The sequence below is a fragment of the Parasteatoda tepidariorum genome, chromosome 2, assembly GCF_982258835.1.
Source record: "Parasteatoda tepidariorum strain Cologne lab strain chromosome 2, Ptep-v5.0, whole genome shotgun sequence".
NCBI lineage: Eukaryota > Metazoa > Arthropoda > Arachnida > Araneae > Theridiidae > Parasteatoda > Parasteatoda tepidariorum.
This window is the reverse complement of record NC_141756.1, coordinates 29224307-29249840: the sequence shown is the minus strand read 5'-3', so window position 1 is coordinate 29249840 and position 25534 is coordinate 29224307. Positions and strand designations below refer to the sequence as shown.

At 28.2% G+C, this 25534-nt stretch overlaps 1 protein-coding gene across 7 annotated transcripts in view; it reads right to left on the bottom strand.

The window, feature by feature from the left end:
- Nucleotides 1-25534, bottom strand: part of LOC107453953 (sister chromatid cohesion protein PDS5 homolog A) — a 57117-nt gene that overhangs the window by 17896 nt on the left and 13687 nt on the right. For 6 of the 7 annotated variants that reach the window (XM_087157105.1, XM_087157102.1, XM_087157104.1 and 3 more), the window contains 18 exons: nucleotides 25190-25305; nucleotides 25011-25108; nucleotides 23341-23486; nucleotides 21936-22081; nucleotides 21401-21514; nucleotides 20979-21011; nucleotides 20380-20471; nucleotides 18547-18686; nucleotides 17039-17248; nucleotides 13985-14145; nucleotides 13770-13899; nucleotides 11915-12091; nucleotides 11095-11163; nucleotides 9978-10111; nucleotides 8836-8959; nucleotides 7336-7540; nucleotides 4730-4844; nucleotides 4244-4376 (listed from right to left, as the gene is read on the bottom strand). In XM_087157105.1, the coding sequence (XP_087013231.1) occupies nucleotides 4244-4376; nucleotides 4730-4844; nucleotides 7336-7540; nucleotides 8836-8959; nucleotides 9978-10111; nucleotides 11095-11163; nucleotides 11915-12091; nucleotides 13770-13899; nucleotides 13985-14145; nucleotides 17039-17248; nucleotides 18547-18686; nucleotides 20380-20471; nucleotides 20979-21011; nucleotides 21401-21514; nucleotides 21936-22081; nucleotides 23341-23486; nucleotides 25011-25108; nucleotides 25190-25305 (2343 nt within the window). The remainder of the gene's footprint in view (nucleotides 1-4243; nucleotides 4377-4729; nucleotides 4845-7335; nucleotides 7541-8835; nucleotides 8960-9977; nucleotides 10112-11094; nucleotides 11164-11914; nucleotides 12092-13769; nucleotides 13900-13984; nucleotides 14146-17038; nucleotides 17249-18546; nucleotides 18687-20379; nucleotides 20472-20978; nucleotides 21012-21400; nucleotides 21515-21935; nucleotides 22082-23340; nucleotides 23487-25010; nucleotides 25109-25189; nucleotides 25306-25534) is intronic. The other variant, XM_087157106.1, reaches the window with a different exon arrangement.

The following is a 25534-nucleotide window of genomic DNA, read 5'->3' as shown; positions in this document are numbered from 1 at the left end:
CCATATCAAATAACGTCTACTGTCACTTTCTAGACTAAACCTGGACTCATCCGTAAAGAGAACAGGCCTCCATTGATCTGACGTCCAGTGGACATGTTGTCGGGCCCACTGCAAACGGTCTCTCCTATGGCGTGATGTGAGCGGCACGCAAATGGCTGGTCGTCTCGCATACAGACCACCTTCGTGGAGCCTTCTGCGCACAGTTGACGTTGACACCAACCTTCCGGTGGCTGCAGCAAGAGAGGATCTAAGATGTGTCGGAGTAGCGGTTCTATTCCTGCGTGCACTTAATGTCAAATATCGGTCATCGGCACTGGTCGTAACAGTTGGCCGTCCTTGACTGAACCTCCTAGATGCCGAATCTGTGGTTTGAAATTGCCTCCAAAGTCTATGAACCACAGATGGACTCACATTTAGCCATCTGGCCACTTCTGATTGACTCTGCCCTGCCTCTAGTCTCCCGATGGCTCTCCATCGTAGTTCTTCAGGCAAATGATGCCTAGAGGTCATTATTACGAATTGGCTATCTCAGATTTTCAATGTCGCAATCACAGTAAAATTTGTGTGCTTTCTCTCAAACTTGGACTTTTATGCTCCAGGCAGATGACGTAAGCCGAGTGCAGCGCCACTAATTTGCATATTGCAATTTTACTCAGCTACTCTTAGTGGACAACATATGCAAATTTTGCACGGTTTGGCTTACTTTTGAAAGAGTTATCGCTATTTTTGTGATTTTTCCTTAATTTATGATAACCAGTGTATATATATATATATACACAAAAATTTGACGAAAAAAGTGCAATTCTTAAATTTGTAAGCCATGTGATTATAAATCCCTATGATTAATTTTAAAATTGTATGAATATAAATCCCGATATGAGGCTTTTAAATCACGTGAATATGAAACTCTATATCGAATTTTAAAAAAATGCGAAAATACAAATCATGATGCGTAATTTTTAGATCACGTTTTTACGAATCACGGTGCATAATTTTTAAATAGCGCGAATACAAATCACAATGTCTAATTTTTAAAGCACGTATAATTACAAAAATCGACGTTTGATATTACAACCGCAATAGCGAATCACGACATTGAATTTTAAGCTCGCGTGAATACGAATCGCTACATAGGGTTTTAAAAGCGCGTAAATACAAATCGCTATATTGGATTTTTAAATCTCGTAAATAAGAATTGCAATGTACGATATTTAAATCGGTTGAATAAGAATCGCAACGTTCAACTTTCAGATCCGGTAAATACGAAAATCGATGTTTGATAATAAAATCGCGATTTTAAAAATGCATAAATACAAAACGCGATATTGGATTTTTAAATCTCGTAAATAAGAATCATAATGCACGATGTTTAAATAGCGTAAATAAGAATCGCAATGAGCAACTTTTAAATCAGGTAAATACGAAAATCGATGATTGATATTAAAATCGCGTGAATAACAATCGAGATATTTGCAGAGTCTGGACTTGGGATTTCTAAAAGGCTTGTTTGTATTGTTTTCGTTTAGACCTAATAAATAGAAATTTTCAAGATTAATTGAATGAGCAAATAAATATTTTCACCGCAAATCCACGTCTATACTTTTTTTTCGTTTGCTTTTACGCCAGACAACAGGGTCACGACGTCTGAATTGCAAAAATATGAGCTATCCGGCGGACGAATAAAAATACGGAAAATCTTATTTTCTGTGTATAAAAGCGGAGAAAATAGCTAAAATAAGTAAAAATATGGAAGGGTTAGCAGCTAGGACATAGTTTGAATTTTCTGTTTATCTTTGAAAATCGTAAACAAATATAATTATTTTATTTTAAAGACTGAATTTTCAGAAGGAAAAAAAAGAAAAAAGCGGGATATTTATTTAAAAAAAAAAAACGAAACTTTTAGAGAATCGGAGTTTTTGATAAAAAGGCTGAAATTCAAGAGGCAAAAACGAAAAATATCATCTCTGTATAAAAGTCAACCAGTTTTATCCCAAGGAAATGATTTTTAGAGAAACTTCAGAGGGAGGAATGAGGACTTCAATACTTTCGATCCGCGGAAAATTAAATTCCTCATAAAATATTTTAATTTGTTCAAAAAAAAAAATTTCCGCGGAAATTAGCGGGAAAAATCTGACAAAAAGCGGAAATCCGCGAAAGAATCACATCCCTGGTGTACAAAAAAGTGAAACGAAATCTAAAAATTGAGAACAAGGATTAATAATGTATCTTAATAAATAATAATTTTTTTTTTGCTGAACTACAAAACATTTTACATAAAGGTGCTTTCCAGACATATTAGTCTAGTTACAATTACTTCGAAGGGTAAAATTTTTTTAGTCTTTAAAAAATACAGTATTTTTCCTAAGCATTTTTAGAAGGGCTTTCTGCCCTTTGATACCTGAAAACATGCTCCTCTTTGTAAAAAATAAGCTACTATCTCTAAAAAACACTACCTTTTTATTCATATTTCATTAAAAAAATAATAATTCACAGTTTAAATAATAATTCCACACTAGTATAATTATCTGTGTTTATAGGTTTAATTTTGATAACTATAACAAATATATTTACTATATTCTCAACTGGTTCAATTCTTGATCAACTATTCTCTAGGGCAATTCTCAACTAGTTCAACTTTTTTTTTCTGGAGGAATTAATGACTTTAAGTGATTTTAAAATTATTATTTTTTTTAAATAAATACCTTTTTTTAAATGCAAATTTAAATGTTTGTTTACTCATAGTTTTCAGTTTATATTATAGCAAGACATTTTCAAGTTGTTTATTAATTCTTAGTTTACTTTTTTTGAAAAGAATTTATGCACTGAGATTCTCTTTCAGCACGTCTTTAATTATTTTTTATAAACTACAAATTCATCTCTTATTTTGATAATGAGTGAGAATTACTTTTTGAAAATTGTTGAGGATCAAATTCAGTTGTTGTTTTCGTGTCCATGGATCTTCAGATCACATCAAAGGTCTGGACTATTGCGGCTGCCAGCTTCGGCGCCTCTTGACTGTAGAGAACAGCTCTAAGATAGTCCTCAATTGGCACCCATCCCAATTTCAAAACATGTGTGGTGAGTGCGGGGCATTCGAAAATGTGTTTTGGTGCCAACATGACATCCAGGCAGTTTCTGCAGGGAACATCAAATTCAGTTATTAGATAGTATTACACATTTTTATAAATTTTTACGATGTTAAGTGAGTGCCCTTCCAAAACTCAAAATGCCCTTTTTTACTCCCAGGGAGAACTCTGAAAAATATTCATCATTCTAAAAATAAAAGGTAAAACTTTTTGTTACAAAAGATATTGTGTATATATAATAGTTATTTATAACCTAGAATTTCAAAGTACAGCAGTATTTTATATGTAATACAAAAACAATTCAAGATTTTTTACTACAAGAACAGAATTTGTGTGAGTTCTTTTAATACCAATATTTAATTAAAGTTCAAGAGACTTCCTTAATCAAATAAAATTTTAATGTAGGATATCAATAATGTCAAAATGAAGACACAGTGAAAATGCAGCTTTTGTATAAAAGTAACAATCCTTCAATTCACCAGTTAAGATTTCTACGATTACTGTATTGTTGATTAGGATCAATAAATTTTAAAATTAGATAAAAGAAGCGATTCAACATATATAGGAAACTACAAAATTTCATCCAACAAGATTTGTTACTGCATTCGCTGAAAAAAAAAAATAAGTAGATGTTTCTTGAATTTGTCACTGCAAATGCAAAATTGTTAATTGAATTTTTTCCCCTCTTAAAATAACTGGATTCCCCAAAAATTTCAATGAATCCTGCAAGTTAGGTCATAAACCAGAACCATGTATATTATTAGTTCACAGTCCCAAAGTTTGAAGTATCATTGCATTTTTTAATAGCATTGTAAGTTTAAAAAAAAAGATGTTGGATTAAAATTTCTAATTTTTCGATTCTCTAATTTGATTATTTTTAAATCCACATTTGAATTTATAGAAAACAAGAAGATCTGAACCCACATAAAAATCAGGAATATCAGGACAAATGAGTTAAAAATTATTTTATCAAAAAATCAGGACAGCTATGAGTCCTGATATAAGAATACTAGAATTAATGTGCCTTCCAACTATAAGTCAAAAACGGTAGCAAAAGAATACAGATTAATCACTTAATTAAATTTGATAATGATTGCTACATAAAAAAATATAAGTAGAAAATGAATATCAAATAATTTTTAAATTAATGCTCTTACTAAATTTGTATCTTCATCTTCTGGATCTTGTTTATCCCTAGTTTGCTTTATACTTTCAACAAGTCTCTCGAAAAATGTAAAACTGTAGTCTTTATTTTTAGCAATCAAACACTCCATAAACATTTGCAGGCAACTTAAATTAAATGCAAAAAATAAATAAAAAATAATGGTAATTTTTTTAAATTTTAAGCTAATATATTACAGAATTCAATAGCAAGATATTGAAGAAAAGGTGATAAATGTATAAAAAAAAAGGTAAATATCAAATCAAGAATAGTAACTCTCAATAAGGTTATGAGGCTCAAAGGCTTGAGAATAAATATGAATACACTAATTGATGTCTATTTGAACACATAAATTTTTAAAATTATTATCTTGAGATCACAGATAAAAGGGTTGATATAGAAAAAGTCAAACTTATTTTGTAAAATGAAAACTATTTTAGCTAACACCAAAAATGTCCAGGCATCATAAATAAATACTTACTTCCTAATCTTTCTTAAAGAAGAGAGGCAGCTATAATCTCCGAAGAATGGAGCATGGGCTAATAAGTGGATTGCATATGGAAGGGTGTATTCTGGCAGGTAGGATAACTTATCAGCTAAAAAAGTATATAATTTTTATGATTTTTCTTTTTAGATAACAATAATTAAATGAAAATTAATATTTAAAATTTATAAATGATACATATGAAAATTTCCTAAATTGTTCGAAATTAAACCAATACTTTTTAATAGATAACAATTTCTTTCTCCTTGATTTAAGTAATATTTGGTAGGGAATAAAAACTAAAGAAGAAATCATATTTAAAAAAGAAGTATGAAAATCTAACATAAGCATGAATTTTGAAACTTAAAATTAGATACAACCTTAATTTTAATGTTACTATACATTCAGGTGTGTATCATTCGTATCCTAAAAATTATTTATTGAAAAGATTTTATCCATGCAAGTTTTGAATAATCATTTATACATATAGCCCTGGGAATGAAATCATCATCAGAGTTCCTGCAAAAATAAAATGGGAAGAAAAGCATTGGTCTTAATAACACGTTCCATGATAGTGGGTTGGTTGCGTATCTATTAATCACAGAAAAATACATTCTTGTCTTAGCTATCACGATTCTCCCTTCTCGACGCGATGCAACCTTTTCCTGTGATAGTTCGCACATATGTGCTTCCAGGTCCAACGATCATGACTGATTTGAAAACCCCTATCATAGCTGTTATAACACCAGTGTCAATCTTGTAGCAGAATTTTTTAGAGCTTTCAGCTACAAACCTCTCTAGCACTAATATCTTTCTGCAAGATACTTTTAATAATAACAAATACACATGTTACTAATTTAAAGTAACAAAAGCGTTGTTAAACAAACAAAAAAACTATTTGGATAAAAATGAATTAGATATAATTTTTTTTATTCTAATACTATGGGCAATATTCTAATATTCCTTGTAGGAGAAAAACACTATAATTATTTCTTTTTTTGCATTTTGTAAATCATCACATTAAAAAAAACTAATTAAAAATCAAGAAATTTGTTGCAGTAACTACCAAAAAGAACGTCGACAATGTAATTATGTGAATCACTCTTTAAAAAGAGGTTACCCAAATGCACATTTCATTACGAGATTCGGTTGTTGTAATAAACATCGAATTAAAAATATAAAATCTCAAAAATCACGTAAAAATCAATATCAATAACTGCCAAAAATACAATCGAAACACTATGGATTTACGATATTATTGACATAAATTGTGATTTGCATCAGAGAGTGATAATTTAAATGCGTGATTCAAATTTTACATGTAGAAATTTTATCAACTGAGAAATAACCGGAATTTTAAAAATCGGTGAAAATTGGTAGCTCTAGCAAATAACAATTGAAAAGTTAAAAAAAATGATGAAATCGTCGCATTAAAAAAGTAAAGTATCAAATAAGCGATTTGAATTTTGCGGATGATAAAATTGCTTAAAAAAATCATCAAGGATTTCTTTAAAAAAAAAAACGTTGAAAATTCTTAGCACTAACAGTCGAAGGAACGATTGAAACACTACATGGATCAATGATGATATTAGTACAAACCGGGCGTGTTAAAGAGTGATTTTTTTAATCCGCAATTCGAACTTCGCAGGTCATAATAATAAAAAATAACGAGAACATCAATAATAGTAACTGAGCAACAATTAGGAACAGGGATTTATTTTTTAAAAAAAGTGAAAATTTGTGGCAATAATTGCCAAAAAGAAATGATCAAAACACTACATAATATTTACGATGGAATCAATGTGAGTAGTGAGCAATAAAATAAAGGCTAAAAAGCAGAATTCAAAGTTTTCCTATGAGTAATATATTAAAAATATTCGATAGATTTGATTCAACCAAAGTGAGCAGTGAGCGATAAAATAAAGACTAAAAAGCGCAATTTAAAATTTTCCTATGCATAATACATTAAAAATATTCGATAGATTTTACTCAACTAAATTTATAAAAAAAGGAGAAAATATATTGTATTGATTAACTATTTTGCTATAAATTTGAATTTATAACAAAATCTCCAATTCACCATCATAAAATGTAAAAGATGCTGTCTGTTAAAAAGAAAATGAAAGGAAAGAACATGATTTCTGAAATAAACGTTCCTTTAAACTTTCATGATTTTGGAATGAATGTTTTTCTTTTTAATAAACATTATCCACTTGAAATCTTGCTAAAGCCAGCCATTGCCAAACTTTTATTTCTCAAATGAGAATATAAAAATCAAAAACATTTCTTTCCCTTCCTATGCGCGATAAAGGTATCTTTTAAATATAATTTTGCAGAAAAGAAAAATCACTGTGTCGCCACTATTCTGTCACTTGTTGCCTGCTGTACAACAAAAAGAGCACATAACAAATATTTGTGAAGAATACATTCAAAGCTTGCTACTCCTGCATGATTTTTAATGAATACCTTTATTACATTTTGCCTATTTCTCTTGTGAAATTAAAGCATTCATTTTCACTTACTCTACATATGACCCAGAGGAATTTTAATAAATAGAAACAACTGGAGGGTATTATTTAAATTTTTATAGAAATTCAACTAACCTTGAGTAACAGCCTTCTCTCTCAGCTTTTGCCGACGCTTTTCAATATTATATTCTAGATAGTTTTTAATATTGGCTTTAAACTCCTTTCTTTCATTTAACCCTCCCAAGGCAAAAACAGCTAAAAACTGAAGTGGTAATTTAAAGAGATACAAGGCTTTATTCAGCTTTTTGGCAAAGATATCACAGACTTCTGGGCAAGGATCCTGAAAAAAAAAAAGATAATAAATAAATAAAAACATTTAATAAAGACACCAAAAACTGAATAATACTGAACAATAGATGATAATTCAAAGGGATAAAATTCAAAATATCCAAAAATCTAATGTCCAAAACTGAAGAAATAAGTAAGAAAAGATTAATCTCCTGATCATAAGATTTAACACATAAACTTTTAACAAGAATAATATAACATTGTTTACAAACTTAATTATGCATCACTTGAAAAAAAAAGAAAGATCAAGAACTCAAAATGTTACAACCATCTTAAATATTTTAAAGGAAACACACACAACTTTTAAACTGAAGGAAGCAGGGGTGTGAAGTCAATGTTAAAAAAATTTATGCTACTCTGATTAGTTCAAAGTCCTGTAAATAAAAAGAGGGAAGTTTTTTTTTTTTTTTTTTTGATAATAGAAAAACTATTCATACAAAAATATTATTTGCATGAATATTGTGACTATTATTTAAATTAACACTTATCAAAAACTTAACTAATCACAATTGTACGTTTTTTGTGCCTATGCTTAATAATCATAAAATAACACAAAAAATTATTGTAATTATTGAAGAATCCATATTAATAAATGAATCATTAATAAGGTACCTTTCAATTCTAAAACAAAATCTATTTAGCAAATTACTTAAAAAAATATGCTTTACTTTAATTTATTTTAGTTTAGAGTCAGTTTAATGTATAATTTGAAAAAATTTTTTAGTTAATAAAAATACACTTAACAATTTTTTGTCATACACATTTTTACATGTGAGAATGTGTGATATCGATATGCAGTTCTTTTCTTATAATGATTTTCCACAATTTCAAATTATTTTTTAAAATTCATTTTTTTAATTGTTATGTTATTAATACAAAATGAAATTTTAAATAAATTGCTTTTTACTTTAATCCCACAAAAAAAAAGTAGAAACATATAATTTGTAATTAAGAATTACTTATCGGATATTAATACTTGTCGGATATTAATACTTTTCTAAAATAGAATATAAGTCAGAGTCAAACTCTTAGAAAAGTCTGGACTAGGAATATTTCCACTTTCGACTCCACATCTCATGGAAAGAATAGTTACTATTCTAAAGATAATTCAATTATTTAATCATGGTAAAATAGAATCTCGACAATTCTATTGATTTAAATTAACTGTCTGATATTTGTAAATTTCAAAAATCCGGAAATTCCAAATCCTTCAGCTGATTGGTTTTTTGAGGCATGGAATGAGCAATGGAATAAGATTATATAAAAAAGGAACAAATGTAGTCTTACATTTAAAACATAACCAAGGATTTGAAACTGTTTTAGGCTAAGGGCAACAGCATAATCGGGAACATGACACAGTTTAAGCATACGGCAAGCAGCACTCAATCTCAACCATGAGTTTTCCATGGGCCTAAAAAGAGGGGAGAAAATATTACATTTTTTCTATACATTGTCATAATAGAAAAGGTCAACATACATTTACTAGGAGGCTAAGCCCCCTGTTCGTTGACGTTCATCAACCGTGATGATTGCTTTGTAATAATAGATTGCTTCTTGGCATAAAACAGTTAAAATTATTTAATTAAAAATGTACTAAAAAGAACACTTGTGCCTCAACTTTGCATGTCTAAAAATTTTCCTTATGATACTATTAAGATCTATAATTGATCATAAAAATTATTTTTAAGTGATCATTTTTTGAGATAACATTTAAAATTAAAAGTATATTGTTATAACAAATTTGGTGGTTTCACAACTGTAATTTAATATTTTTGATTCCCAAACAAATGGATATATTTTAAATACAATTTTTGCATTCATCACTTTGTGCACGAAGCTAAAAGTTAAGTTCTAAATCTCACTAACGAATCTCTTTAACCATAATTCATAATAATATATTAACATAATTTGAATCAAAAAAGGATAATTCTAAAAACGATTAATAAGATCAAACACTGATTTAAATTACTTTATCTTAAAATGTAACATAGAATTACATTACTCTAATAATAATAAAAACAATCCTCCTAAACTCTTTACTTTAGAAATCAAACAAAATCAAAAACGTAATAACAGTACAGGTAATTTTAACCTTTATTGAGTATAGTTAAGTGTGGCGAGCTCTCTGCTTATCGCTTATAGCTCTGCGTTTTTTTTTAACCTTTAAATTAGGGAAAAAAATATTTATAGGAAAACAATAACTTTATGACTTATATAAATTTTATGCTGATGACAACCAAACCAATAAGAAAATTAATAAGGGAAAACTGGATCCTACGCAATTTTCCAACCAATAAAAATGCATTGACAACAATGGAAAACTACAACAGCATCATTAGATTTTTATATATAGTAAGAAATACATGCATTTAACAGCTAAAATTAAATATACATCTTTAAACATATCATACATATATTTAAATACTCACAAGTTATGTCTTTGTTCAGTTAGATCACCACTATTTTCAATATATGTTGACAAACATCTAAAAGTAGTTATTGTGGGTTTCACAAATTTTTCTTTTCCAGTAAGCCATCGAACAATACACTTCATACCTTCAATCTATTTATAAAAATGCCCACCATATGATTTTTTTCTTACTGAATCATTCAATAATAGTAAATAATATGAATTTGTCATCAAAACACAGAAAAATAAGCATAAAACATTCAATAGTACTCTACAGTAAAAGATCTTTAAAATGCAAACCTAGATATTTTGTGTTATATAGATGATTCGACTTATCGCTTAACTTACCAAATAAATATGGCAATATGTAAATCTGATGCAGATTAATGTTTTAAAATGATTTTTAAATACAATTGATTTAAAACACAAAAATATGCACATAAGTACTTATTATTTACAAAATAAATTATAGGGTTCCCAATTCAGAAAAACTCAGGGTACTCAATTTCAGAAAAAAAATTCCCCGTCTTTTCCAAGTATATCAGGTAAATTTCAATGAAAATCAATACCATATTTCATCTATGCAACAAAATTTTTCATCCGAAAATTTTGATTCCCTTATTTGCAATGCCAAGTATTAGATTTTCTATGTAAAACTAATATTTTATGAGGAAGGAAGCATTTCAGTTTGTCTAAAATGTGAAATTTTTACAATAAATAATTGTAATAGATGTTAGAAGTATTTAACTTGAATTTCAACAACTTAGTACTGTTACTGACAATTTTAAGACTGATTTTTCTTCCAGGTATAATGAAGGAATTTTCCAGGTTTTTGTAAAAAAATTGCAACTTTCCCTGATTTTTATAGTTGAAATAAAATTCCCTGACAATTCCAGGTTTTCCCTGTTCTCCCTGACCCGTGGGAACCCTGAAATAAATAAATTATAACAGCATTAAAACAAATTTATCTATTTTGGTATGCTTTAGAGATTGTAAAGTTGATGCAATTAAAAAATAATTGATGTTTATACTGCATTGCACAGTTTTATTTTAGTTCAAATATAAATTATCACAAATCAGTATAATGGGCCAAAAATGCAAGGTAAAATAGTATTTTTAAATAAAGCAAATTATACCTTCACTTTTGATTCATCTGGGAGATTGTCATAAGGGCCCCACAGGGCAGTACCACCTCGGGGATAATCCTGAAATTTTGGGAAAAAACATTTAATGGTATGAGTGGTTTCTCTTTTCTTTTAAATATATACTTTGAGTGAATATTATTATTATTTAAGACTACAAATAGGAAGGATATAAATTACTAAACAGCATATTCCTTGCAAATTCACTGAATTACACATAAGTTAAAAACAATATTTTGACAAAAGTTACATTTTTGAATTGGTTCTTGCCGAAAATTATTTTTACCTGTATGCCAATTTGGGGGACATAAAATCTTTGTTGATAGAAAAAATATCAATTTCATAAATTTTATTTGCTTATAAAGTCAAAAAATGGCAAAAATAAAAGAATATTAAACTGAATGTCTTTAATATCAATGAAAAAACATAACATATTTGGAAGGAAAAAAAATTAGTGAAGTAAAATAGAATTTGCAATAAAAAAATTATAAATAACAATTAGTTGGTAACTGTGCAATGGAATATGAATTTTTATTAGAAATTTTCTCATTATTTTCATGAACAAAATGCCATATAGAAAATTTTATCAACTCTCGACACATTACTTTTTCTGATTTCTAAGGTTTTATATTTTATTTCATTTTATTTAAGTATTTATCATTCAATTTTTCAACAATTTTAGGATTAAATAAGAGGTGAGTAACCTGCTTATCTTTAAAATCGTTAAAAGTTTAAATGTGTGTGTGTTTGGTAAGTTTTACTTATTATGCAAGTTCACAAAACAAAAAACAAACAATATAAGCAGAGTACTTACTCTGACATGCATGATACTTATGCCATCATGTATAAGAACAGTTGAAAAGATGAAGGTGACCATGTCTTTGAATTTTGGATACGGGAACAAATGACGCCAGTTTTGAGCAATATGACCAGATGAAACTAAAGCAGTTTTAAAATGTTGAGATTTGAGAGTAAAATGAATCTGTAGAGTCTGAAAGAGAATTTTCAACAATCACTTCTTAGAACACAATTTCAAAACACTACAAACCATTTTTAAGTTTGTATCTAAGACCTGAATTACAAAGCTCTAGCCAAACAAAACACTGCATAAATTTGTGACTTTTCTGGTTGATAGCTGTGTATAAATAAGCATGTAGGCTTACTCTATATTAGGCGTGCTTGAGTATGATGTTATTGTGAGAGTTTATAAATTTTATTTTGATAAAAAAAAAATTAGTAACTGATACAGCAATACAAACATACCTGGTCCAAATAATATCACAGAGTATGCTACATCTTAACATTCTATCAGTAAACACAAAACAAAGTAAATTAGATGAAATCAAAAAACATCATAAAACCTTATGAAATTATGAATTATACTTGATATATTTCTAATATTGTCAAGCACTAGCAGTTAGGAACAGTAAGTTTATCATATAAATGAAATTATGTTTAATTAAATTAAGATAAGAAGTTAGTGTTTATACCCATTTCCAACTAATTTAAAAGCGAAGAGAAAATTCAAGATAAATGTGAATAACAACAGTCTACTCGTATTTTTAAAAATTGAGGATAGGGAATCATGGGTAATATTGCTTCGACTTCAATTAACAATTCTAAAATACTAAATTTTTTATAATTGATTTCTTCTAGTAAACACATCCATTCAACAGAGACATTTTTAGGTAGTAACCTTCTAGAATACCAGATTTAACACATTTAGACATAATTCATGTGAAAGTAAAACAAAGGAGAAATTTGTAAGATTTACCACCAATTGCAATTTTTTTGTTAGATAAGAAATTGTGAACAATACTTTTTCACAGGTGATGACAAATACTCAGAAAAAAATTCCCTGACTTTTCTCAGACTGCTTTTATTAATATTATCTGGTCTTTAACTGGTGGTAAAAACTTTATTATTAATATTTCAACTGCATCTTATTATAAAATACGTTAATATAAAGTAATGGTTAAAAAATAGTTAATTTTTTACATATTATTATAAACACATATATTTGCCATTAGTTTAGAATTAAAAAAAAAATTATTACAAGAACACTTTCAATTTTTTTTAGACATAGTTTTTTTCCGCACTTAATTTTTTTTTCTTTTTGTACAGATTCATAAAATTTAAAAACAGAAATATTTTTTTAATACATTTTTCTAACATTAACACATAAAAAAATATATAGACTGAAAAAAAATTACATATTTCTCCTTTTCGCACTTTGCAAGTTATCATCACATCAAAAAGAAAAAGAAATTAAGAAACTGTGAAATCCAAAGCAATAACGAAAAAAAGGATGGACGATAAAACCAAGAGTGTTTACCTCATAAATACACCAATTAGGTGCATAAAAAAAGGGTTAATTAAATGCACGGTTCGAGATTCACATGTTTTAATAAATAATATTCTATTAAAAATATTAATATTTTAAGAAATATGCAAAAAATCAGTAATGATAACTGTTGATAAGGACCGTCTAAATTTTTTGATAAAGCATTTTTGCGTAGGTAACAAAATTTAAATTATTGATTCCCGGAAATTCTCAAATCAACGGTCTTGAGATTCGCGGAATTCCACATGCCTGCAGTATTTTGCTATAAAGCAAACAATAGCATATACTCTACAAAACACACAGAGAAACAAACTAGTTCACATACTCGCATCAAGGTCATAAAAAATTCAGCCCTTGAATTTTCTGGCACAATTTTATTTAGAAGGAACACAGAATGCTTTGCTTGCATAGGTTTCCCATATTCTGCATATTGTAACAGTATGGGAGAAAGTTGCCTAGAGAAAAACAAAACAAACAATTTTTACAATAAAGTTTACTAAATAAACCATAATTATAATGATAAAGATGAGTGAAACTTACTCATACATGGCAAGATAATTTTCAGTTAAATTTTTACAGATGTTGCAGAGTATTTGTAAGGCTGGTACAGTCACCTCCTCATTCTGAACACGAATATACGACATGAGAAGTTTGAATGTTTCTTCATCTTGAAACAAAGCAGGATTCGATAAAGATAACACCTAAGAAAAGTTTATATTAGAATAAATACAAATTTCTTTACATTGACAAACTCTATGAGGAGTTATTTCTAACTTCAATAACTACTTCTACAAAACATTTTTGGTGTGTATTAGTTGATTTTTGTAAACCCTCATTTACAATGAAAATGGGGAGTAAACTTTTACAGGCAATGAAAGCTAAAATTTTATTTAAAGCTTCTTGATTGTTAGATCAAATTCAGGCTGACATTTATGCTACCAACAATGATCTTCTTGATTAAATTCTTTATATCCAAGATCATATCCCAGGATTATGATTTCAGTTGGATCTTCTAAAATATATCCCTGTATATTATTAAAAAAATAAAGAAATATATCTGAAATCAAACCATCCACAAGTGAGCGACAAGATATTATTGGAGGACTCACAAGCAATCAGAATTAGTAAACGGCCCATGACGATAGCTATAGCATTAATTAAATGGTCTGTTATAATTTATTTGTGAGGAAATAAAGAGAGTCGTGAATAAAATGCTTTCAGAAAAAAAATTACATATAAATAAACAAGCAAATGCTGACATTTTATTATCAATTAGGCAATGAACTTTAGTTAAGCTAATAAAGCATGTTATTTTAAAGAGTAATATAATGTTTTGGTGTTAGACTTGTTCTATATAGACTTGGCACGATATTATGCTAATTTAATAGTGGTTTTACACAACATGTGGTTTCACTGGTACATTAATAAGCTGCAAAGGGGCAATAAATATTTGTTTCTTGTACAACATATTAACTTTAAAGGCAACCAAGATGAACGCACAGCACAATTATATTTAAATGTTTTAAGTCTTCCTTTTATCTTAACACCTTAATTAACTTTTAAACAATACATTAACAAATTTTTTATTTTATTTTTACAATCTGGAAAGAGATAATTTCAAAGTTTTTTAAGCATTGAATTTTAGTAATAATTTAAAATATGTCAACAACCATTAAATTCCACAAACCACCATAAATATGAGTTCGGGATATTTCAGCATTGAAAAAGGCAAGCTCTGTTAACAATAATTGATTTGAAAGCATGAGGCACCATAACACTATTCATGTTTAAAAATCATCAAAAACAAATCTAAACTACTTTGTAACCCAATTTTTACTTTTGTAAAAACATAAAATTATTGTAAATAATTACTTAATATATAACTTACCATTCAACACTACTTAAACTATTGCTTATGACAATCTAACAAAATGAATCAAAATAAGTATTGAACATACAACTAATTTATTAACACTGTATAAATTATTACTAAAGGACCACCTAACAAAATGAATAATAAATGTTGCCAATAGATAAACATTCGAGTTGATGGTATCACATAAGAGAATAATGGAACACATAGATATTGAGAGTACAAATTAGCTTGGCCCATTTTCAAAAGATGGCTCTGGCTGTTATGAATGATTCATAGTGAAAGCTGGTTTTGGTAGTTTCTTAGAGGTTAGACATCTGTCAATAATAATCAGTTCATATCGCTTTGAGTTTCATACAAAAACTTGTTGGATAAGTCAAATTTTGTGGTAACTGAGCAGCATTTGTGGGTGGTTTTATGTTTCTGCTTTAATTGGAAGAAAAGTGAAGCTGAAGCGTATTGTATGCCTGTAGAAGTTGATGGTGACAATGCTCCAACTGATAAATCATGTAGGGAATGGTGTTGTATACTATGAGTTGCTACAACCTGGCGATTCCATTACTGGTGATCGGGATAGGCTACAATTGATCCGTTTGAGCCGTGCATTACGAGAAAAACGGCCAGAATAGGAGCAAAGGCATGAGAAAGTTATTCTTCTCTATGATAACACTCGGCCTCATGTCGCAAAAATAATTTGGAACTGCTGAAGCGGGATATTTTACTGCACCTGTCGCATTCGCCGGACATTGCTCCTTCTGATTACTGGATGTTCCGATATATGCAGCACGATCACCAGGTCACCGGTTCACTTCTTTCGCAGAAATGGAAAATTGGCCCCTAACTTGAATTGCCCTAAAAGATGAGACATTTTTTCGAGATGGAATTCAAAAATTGCTTGTGAGGGGGGAAAAGTAGTAGCCAGCGATGGAGAATACTTTGATTAATCTGTTAATTCAATTTGTTCTAAAATAAATGCATTTTTAACCACAAAAAACGGTTGGAACTAATTTGTACTCCAAATAATATAGATGTAAACATTTTTAAATAAAAACAACTATATATGTCAGAGAATGTAAAAGCAAACATGCGAAAATTATTTAGAATTAATTATTTGAACATAACTTTGGGACTTAAAAACAGCAAAGAATAAATAATAATTCACGAGAAGAAAACTAATTTAAGCTTTAACTTAATTATAAATTTTTAAAATGCATAATTTAAAAACATTTTCTAGCCAACAGTCCACCAGGGGTGATTGTGAGTCCAAGACAAAATTCCGGAAAATTTCTTGAGTAAAAAAAAAAAAGTTTACATCGAAAAAAATTTAAACAAGATTTTTTCCTTTTTCTCAATATTTCTTAGTTTACTTAAAATATATTTAAAATTTTACACATACCTATGATGACCTGGAGAAGTAATTGAAATTTACATATATGCCTTTCTTTCATGAGTTTATGATTATAACTATTTACTGATAAAAAATGAATATTAATCTTGAATATAAGCTTATAAAGTATCTTTCTGGCTCTCCCTTACAGACAAATAAAATAAGCTGTGTTTTTAAGTTCCACCTTTGAAAATTTGATTTCTAGAAACTTTTGTGATCAAGGATTTTTTGAAACGTCTGGATCTTCGATCTCCGGAAACTTCCGGATCACGGTTAGCGAAAAATCCGGAAATCCGGATTTTTTCCGGAGCACAATCAGCCCTGGTCCACTTACCTTTAGCAATTCGAATCCTCTCAAAAATGTATTTTCCAAACCTAAATCAGCTTCAATAGAACAATCTCCTTGGAATGAATTATCCACAAAAGTCAACAGATGTTTTAAGCACTCTTTGTCAATAATAGGTACAATACATGTTATCATTTGGGCAACGAAACTCGTTAATTCAGTTTTTTCAGTATTCTTAACTTCTTCCAATATTTCTTTCTAAAAAATAAAATAGAATAATAAATTGAAAGATACAAAATCTGCTTCAACTCAAACTCTAGCAGCATATGAAGAACGCAGTCATCAGATTTCGATGGGCATAAAATGTACAGGATAAATTTGATTCATATCGATTCGAAATTCTAACACAATACACCTGAGTAATGATTCTGAGAACGCAAACACTAAAGGTGAAAGAAAACAAGTCTACTCATTCAACTAAGGTGTTATCTATTCATTGCATTAAATCAACTTAATTTGATTGGTTTAGTCTATAATGTACAGTGCACAAAATTAAAAATTGACCACCCTGAATAACTATTAATCTAATGATCGGATTTTCTCATTCTAGGAGTTCAAACTTAGTTCGAAGGGGTGATCTCCAATAAGCTAGATAATTACTGCAGGCGATATTTTAAGTTACAAAATCAGATGCAAAAGCTTATCTTCTCTGAATAAATATATCTGAATGAATAAATATATCCTTTCTGAATAAAATATAGATTCAGATTTTCCACCCCCAAAATATAGGTGGTAGTATTTTTTATTATTCTATTTAATAATTATTGAAAAAATTTAGAATTGTAAGGTATACAATTTTTTACATCATTTTAAAGAATGTAATTTTACATAACATAATACAAAATTATGAGCAAAATCAGTTGAATAGATCTTGAGAAATTGAACTGATATTTTTGAATTTTGATTCTCAGGAACTATATAATTGTTAAGAGAGGGCACAAGAAACTATCACATCTTTGATTTTCTAAAATAAAAATAGTGTCTTTTTTAAAAAAAAGAGTAAACAAGAAATTGAGTTAAAGGAAATAAAAACAAGTACTGAATGTAAGCTTATCTGTGAATTCCCTTTTGCATTAATAAACCATCTTAGTTAACTGACTTTTTCGTTTAATTGAGAATTTATGAGTTTCCTTTTCAACTGTTATTTTTAGGATCTTATTTTCAATTGCTATTTTACGAATTTACATGTGCCATTTTTAAATATTTAGCGATCTATAGCTAATGTTCAACTGAACGAAAAGAATTTACAAAACAGGATTTGATTATGTACCAACCAATTAAGCTTTGAAATTCTTCCAAAATTTATCAGCCTACATTTGGAAGTATACAACAATCAAGAATAATTATCATGAAATTAATGGTAAAATGATCAGCTACTCAAAAAAATAATTGAGTTGTAACACACTTTGAATTACAGTGTATTAATTGTAATAACAATATGATTAAAACTAAAATGTACAGAAATATGAAAGTAACCAATATTTGAATATACTTACATAACGTATGGCTGCTGCAGAGCAAGAAATGCTTCCATTGGCAACCGAACCAATAAGGTTACTTAATCTAGCATTTTTTTCTAAAAGTTTACCAAAAGCAGTGGCATAGGCATTTCCTTTATTTGGTTCTTTAGAAAACACTAAAAATAAATGTTAGATGACTATTACTAAAAAACATCTGCTATATAGATCAGCAAAGACTATGATATTGAACAAAGAACAGCTATAATTTTTTTTCTTCTTTAATACAATGTAATTTATCTATCTTGAAATATTTTTTTAAATAAAACAACATATTATTTTTTAAACTTTTTTCTCTCCCCAAAATTAGGATTGAAAAGTGTTATAGTAAATAGTGAAATCTAGTAAAATTCTATTTTTCATGAAGAATAATCAAGTTATAATTAATTTTTTTTCTTTATCACCATTTAGCTGTTATTTGCTTACATGGAGATGTGATGATGTACGTAACTATGGTTTAGTGAAAGAAATGCAATATACTTACAACCAACTTTTTAGAATTTCTCAATAGTGTTAATAAAAAAGATTTACTATTTTTATAACTGGTTCAAACTAATAAAAATCTAAAGCAAAAAAAAAAAAAAAAAAAAAAAAAAAAATCATTAAAATTTTCGTTTTACTGGGGATAAAGTTTCATACGAACCTTTTTGAGATTTGCCAATGAGGTTAAATAGATTTTTTAAGGTAGTGATAGTCAATTTTAAATGACAACATGTAGTTTTTTATTTATTTAACAAACCAAAACTCCATGGGCATTTATTTGACATACATATATACAATATAATAAAGCTGTTAGCCCATCTGGATACCAGGCTCAAATTAAATTTTTTGGTTTTCAAAAGTAAGCCACAACTCATTTTTAAAAAGCATGAGACGAGCTTGGATACTTCATAGTAGTTAAGGCTAAGTATCGGCAGTAATTGAGGCTCACACTCTTTCTATGGTATTTAAAATATGGTGATAAAAAAACTTATTTTCTGTTTTTATTTTATCACCCAAAAATCATATGGTGATCAGAAATTTGAGCCTTTATTTGATTTAGTGAGAGGTAAAATATATCAAGTCATGTGTTACAAAGCACAAAATGTTGAGCTGAAAAATAAAGATGTGGCGCCAGTACTTGAAACTAAAAGCAAAAAATCTGACAAAAAAAAATTATAGCAAAAATTGTTTTAGGAAATATTCTGGAACTAGGAAGCAATTGCAAAGAATTCATTTGCATACCTTTTTAAATGAATTAAATAAATGTGGTTATGAAATGTAGGTACTTTTTCAATCATTCAGTTAAACACTAGTCTTAAAAATACTCAAATGTGATAAATAAATTTGTGATTTGTTAAAATAATATTCACACTATTCATTTAAGTCATATTTTTGTCCACACACTATTTATAAATATACATCTAAATTATTTCCACAAGATAAAAAACCTTGTTTTTCTTCTAATCTATAGGATTTAACTAACCAGAGCAAAAAGCAGAGACCAGACCAAATAAGCTAAGTCCAACAAACCGCTTTTTAAAACCATGTCTTACTTTAAGAGTTAGATTAATTTTTGATACAGAGCAAACTTTCATATTCAAATTACTTCCTATCTTTGTCTTTGATATTTTCAAGGCGTAAAAATGTAATCTAAAATAACTTTCAAAGATGAAAATTGTAAGTAATAAAATTTATTGAGGATAATATAGTGTTATGGCCATCTATGAACAAGATTTCTTAAATAAATGAAACTACATAATCATTTTGTGCAATAGTATAACTAGAAAAGACAGTAAAATTGCATGAAGCTTCTTTGAGCAATAAAATTACCTGATAACACTGGAGCAATTTTGCAGACGTTATACCGTTTCATTTCATAATTGTCCATTACTTCTAAAAGTTTATTAACATGAGCGCGCAACCTGGGATAAAACTTAGGATTATAATTACAATAGAAAAATGCAATCTGTTTTAATTTAGTGAAATATTCAAATAAATTAGAGAAAAAAAAATTGCAATTTTTGAATCAACATAACTGTGAAAAAGCAAATAATAAATATAAAAATAATTATCCTGCTTATAACAAAGCTGAAATAAAGTACACTTTGTACAATAGTCAGTTAAATGCTTTTCACAAAACTATCCAAAAATAGGTAAGTATGACTACTAACTGATAAGAACTTATATATTCTGCTTATAATAGAGCTAAAATAAAGTACACTTTGTATAATAGTCATTTAAATGCCTTTTCACAAAACTATCCAAAAATAGGCAAGTATGACTACTAACTGATAAGAACTTATTTAAAATATTTGTAAATTTATAAAAGAAGAAGTTTAGTATAATCTAAAATGCTTAAATGATTTTAATAATAAATAAGAAAGTTATGAAATGTTCACAAACCAAATAATAACAAATTTTACACTTACACATTTCTTGTCTTGATCATTCCAGCTAAGGCCCTGTAAAAAAGCTTTCTTAAATTTTAGTTACAATAATTATAATTTAATGAAAGCCTCAATATAATAGAAAATTTAGCCAATTATAAAACAAAATTATTAATTAATCAGTTAATAATTACTCAGACTGAGTTTTTAGTTTAAACATTAATAGAAGGTGTCACAAATAGCAAATCAATAAAATTCTATCACACCACAATATGTGTAGTTAAACATCATAATATTAAATAAAATATATCTAGCAATATTTTAAGAATTGAGTTCAAGCAACATATTATCCAGTTTTGCGAAATGCAATCACATGTTAATAAAAATTACAATAAAATATTATCATAAAGAAAAATCAAAGAATTAAAATCAAACTAAAATTATTGAAAGAAGCAAACACTTACTTCAATGCACGTTCATCTATTGAACAATATAACTGATAAAATAATTTCATTCTTTCTTCTGCAGGTTTCTGGTAAGGGACCACATAACAATTAAAAATCTGTTCTACAAGTTGCCTAGAAAGAAAAATTAAACATTTGACTAAAAAGCTTACATGTGATAATTTATTTTAATACTCAATATAATTACATAAATATGGTTTATTAACCTAAACAAGCAAAATCAGTTTTAAATACTTAAATTTGTGAACTAAACTTATTAATAATTATGCATAAAATGTATTTAGAAAAATCCAAATTAGGAAAAAAAAATGTATTTTGATTTAGCAAAATAATTTCAGCTCGGATGTGAACATAACACAGCTGTAAGCTGTTTCAACATAATATTTTACAAAATAACTATTTTTTCAACTATATTGTTAAGTTAGTCTGGTGCCAAGGTCAATAAATGTTTGCTTTTTTTGTGTGGATATTATTAATTTATTGACCATTTAAAATAAAATATTTTAAATGATTTGTTATGATATTCAAGACTTACTTGTTTTCAGAATATTGATGCAGGATGTTGTTCAATATCCCATCCAATTTAAAATTTGCGTCATACAGCACTGGTGGAATTCCTTTTTCAGTCCAACGCTGGTAAAGTTTTCTAAAACATGTCAGGACGGTTTGGCGAATTTCATACTGAAAATTAATATGAAACAGTTTTAAGAATAAAACGGAAAGTGTAAGTTTTTTTCTGTTCTGAGCTACTTGTAAGTCAGAAACACGCCAGGACCGTTTAACCAATTTCATAAAATATCTCATTTCATATTGCTATTATGCCATTAACAGGTATTAGATATTTCCTAGCTTTACAGTGTTATTTAACACTTAAATTTATAGTTAAACCTCTAATACCTTTCACAAACACATTCATAAAATATTTTTCACGCAAGAACGATTGATGAGAAATAAATAGTTTTTAATGACTGCTGAAAGTCAATTTAATCATTACATGTTTTGGTATTAAAAATTATATAAGTTATATCTTCCTGCACATAATTTAAATTTAACTATCCTTTTGTACTTTTCTTAATTAATTTAAAAAAAAAAAAAAAAAGCTGGAAAAAATTTATTTCTCTTCAAAATGAGAGGTGACTGCTTTTCACATACACTATATAATTATGTTTTAATCCAACAGATCGGGTCATTGTCTATTCTTTTTCAATTAACAATATCTTACAGACAATTTTTTCTATTTTTTTACTAGCTTCTAAAGAAAAATTGATGTTTTTTTTAACAAAAAAAAAAAAAAAATCCAATTTGCATAAAATACTTTTTAAAATAATTAAAACAGTAATAAGTTCAAATAGTTTTATATTATGTAAACCATACTTAAAATAACACTTGGAAAGCACATGTTTGTTTATAAAGGAATTTCTAAAGAAGTTATTTGGTCTAGCTAAAAATTCAGCAAACCAAATAATTTTTTTAGTGCTGTTATGATAGTTTTCTAGAGGTAGATAGATACTTTATTTACGTCACACTACAGCTGCACAATGGGCTATTGGTGACGGTCTGGGAAACATCCTTAAAGATGATCCAGAGACATACCATCACAATTTTGATCCTCTGCATAGGGGATGGCTCCTCTGGTTTGGTAGCTCGGCGATCTGAGCGCAAACTTGAGCACTTTACGGTAGAATAGTTTAACGAGGATTGATACCAAGCACCCATGGTCCTCACGCAAGCTGATCAAAGTGGTTACCCACCCCGCTTACTGACTGCAGCCATTACATTGACTTAGGTGTTCTACTGGGAACCGTGTCTTTACGATCAGTCAACTGCAGGACGTTTTCTCGAGGTATAGAATACTGAATAGTAGCAAATTAGTATACATTGCTAAAAAAGCTACAGATTAGGTTTCGTTTAAATCATAAAACAAAGAACGTAGAACTTACATTTGTATCTCTAGCACGTCCTTCGAATCTTTCCCACAACTTAGGATCTAGGACATCGTACAGCTCTGGAACAGTTTCTGAAATGGTTTGACAAGTTCGCTTGCGTACTTTATCATCAGGATCAATAATATTGAACATAAAGCATTCTAGAATAAAATATATTATTATTTACTTCATATTTTTTAAATATTTAAACTTATCAGGAAAATTTGAAACGAAACTAATGCAACGTAAAAAGATAAAGCCTCTCAGAAATTAAGTAAATTAAATAATAAAGGTAATAATATTTTGTAAGAAAGAATTGAATTTAAGCCACAGGTGGAGTTTGTTACAATGAGCCAATCGCATGTCAATAGAAGAGGAACGACTTGATTTTATCTTAATTTATAAAAACTGTCTCAGACCACTTTTGTACGCGAAATTTAAAGTTATATAGCTGAACATTATTTCAAAAATTCTTACAAATCTATCAGGTTTTATTTTCATAACCAACTTTTCAAATTATCCAATAGGATAATTTGAAACCTTGCTTTACCACACTCTTTGTAAAATTATGAGAGTAATTTGTTTTTATAAAATTAAATTTCAATAAAAAAACTTTCAAAAATCAAAAATAGTAAAATTTTATTAAAACCTATACACATTTCAGTAGCACATTATTACACCTTAGGGAAGGTTAAGTGGCAGGGATGACAAAACGGAGACTATGTAATTTGACAGAGGTTATATCACAGTAAAAAGATAAGTACACAGTTAAAAGTAACATAGTTAAATTGACAGTAAATGAATTAAGACTAAAATATTAATTAATCTAAATATTTGAAAAATATAGTATAACAGTAAGATCATTAACAATAGAGTTTTTGCTGTTGGAAACACTTTCCCAAAAATCAATGTTAACGTATGAAATACATGACATGTATATGAATGATGATGTGAGGAAAAATTGGACCTATAGCCTTCTGTCAAGCAAGGTTTTGCTATAGATAAGAGGTGGAGTTTTTGATTCTTGACAGAGCTTTTATGTTCTCTGAGACGATATTTAAGTGCTCCTTGAGTCTGCCAATGTACATCAATATAAAATTTTGTACATTCCCGTGTTGTTGAAGCACTTAACAGGTTGTTAGAAGATTGAGAAAACAATTTTGTTTTTTGGAGAAAAGATCACACTTAAAATTTGTATGATGTTAAATCAGATGGTCCTTTTTTTTGTTTTGATTCTTTTATGTTCAAACTAATAAAATTAAAAAAAAAATAGATTCCTTTATTGTAAGCACATTTATGAAAAGAGATCCATATTTCACTCTCTTTTCATAATTCTCATTCGTTGAATCTAGAAAATCTATCAGCAAAGTGTAAATATAATCAAAGATATAGATCATTTGATAAGATAATACTTAGAAGTATTGTGAGAGGATGGCCCGCTGCTATCCAATGAATGCGAGGAGAAACGCTAAAAAGAGCACAAGATCTTTATATATGTGCACTTCAATGTGGAACATACATGGTTAGAAATTCTTAAATTTACATTGTATTTAACAAGCATGATTACATTTTAAAATTGTACTGAAATTATGAGATTGGAGAATAACATTTTGTTTATGATTTTGAGCATAGGGAGGGCCTGTATCATTGATTCCATATAATAATAAGAAATAAAAAAACTATACCAATCAGGGCTGGTTTTGATGTTTGTGGATGATTCATTAGTAAATTTTTAGAGAACTTCATATGCAAGTAGCGAACTTTAGTGGATGCATCTTTATATCTATAAAAAAAAATAATAAATATTTTTATAACTTTTTTTCAATTATTAAATTTAAAATCAATATAAAAATCAAATAATAACCTTGAAATATAGCTGCTCCAGAGGACTTTATTTTGTGCAATCATCTTTGATGATTTATCAGAAAACAATTTTGACAAAAGTGTCAGAACCTCAATCCGTTCCTCTTCCAAGCTGGACTGTAAATAATTTAAATTAAAAAAAATTTAAGGAAAGTTTAGAAAATTACGAACAATACATTATTGTGCTTCCACAGATATGCTCATAAGTAGACTAAATTTTATCAAATATATATATATATATATATATATATATATTGTATTAAATAATTTGACAAAATTAAAAATTTTCGGCAGTATATTGTTAGTATTTAAAACAATAGTATTTAAAACCTACTTCTTATAAAAA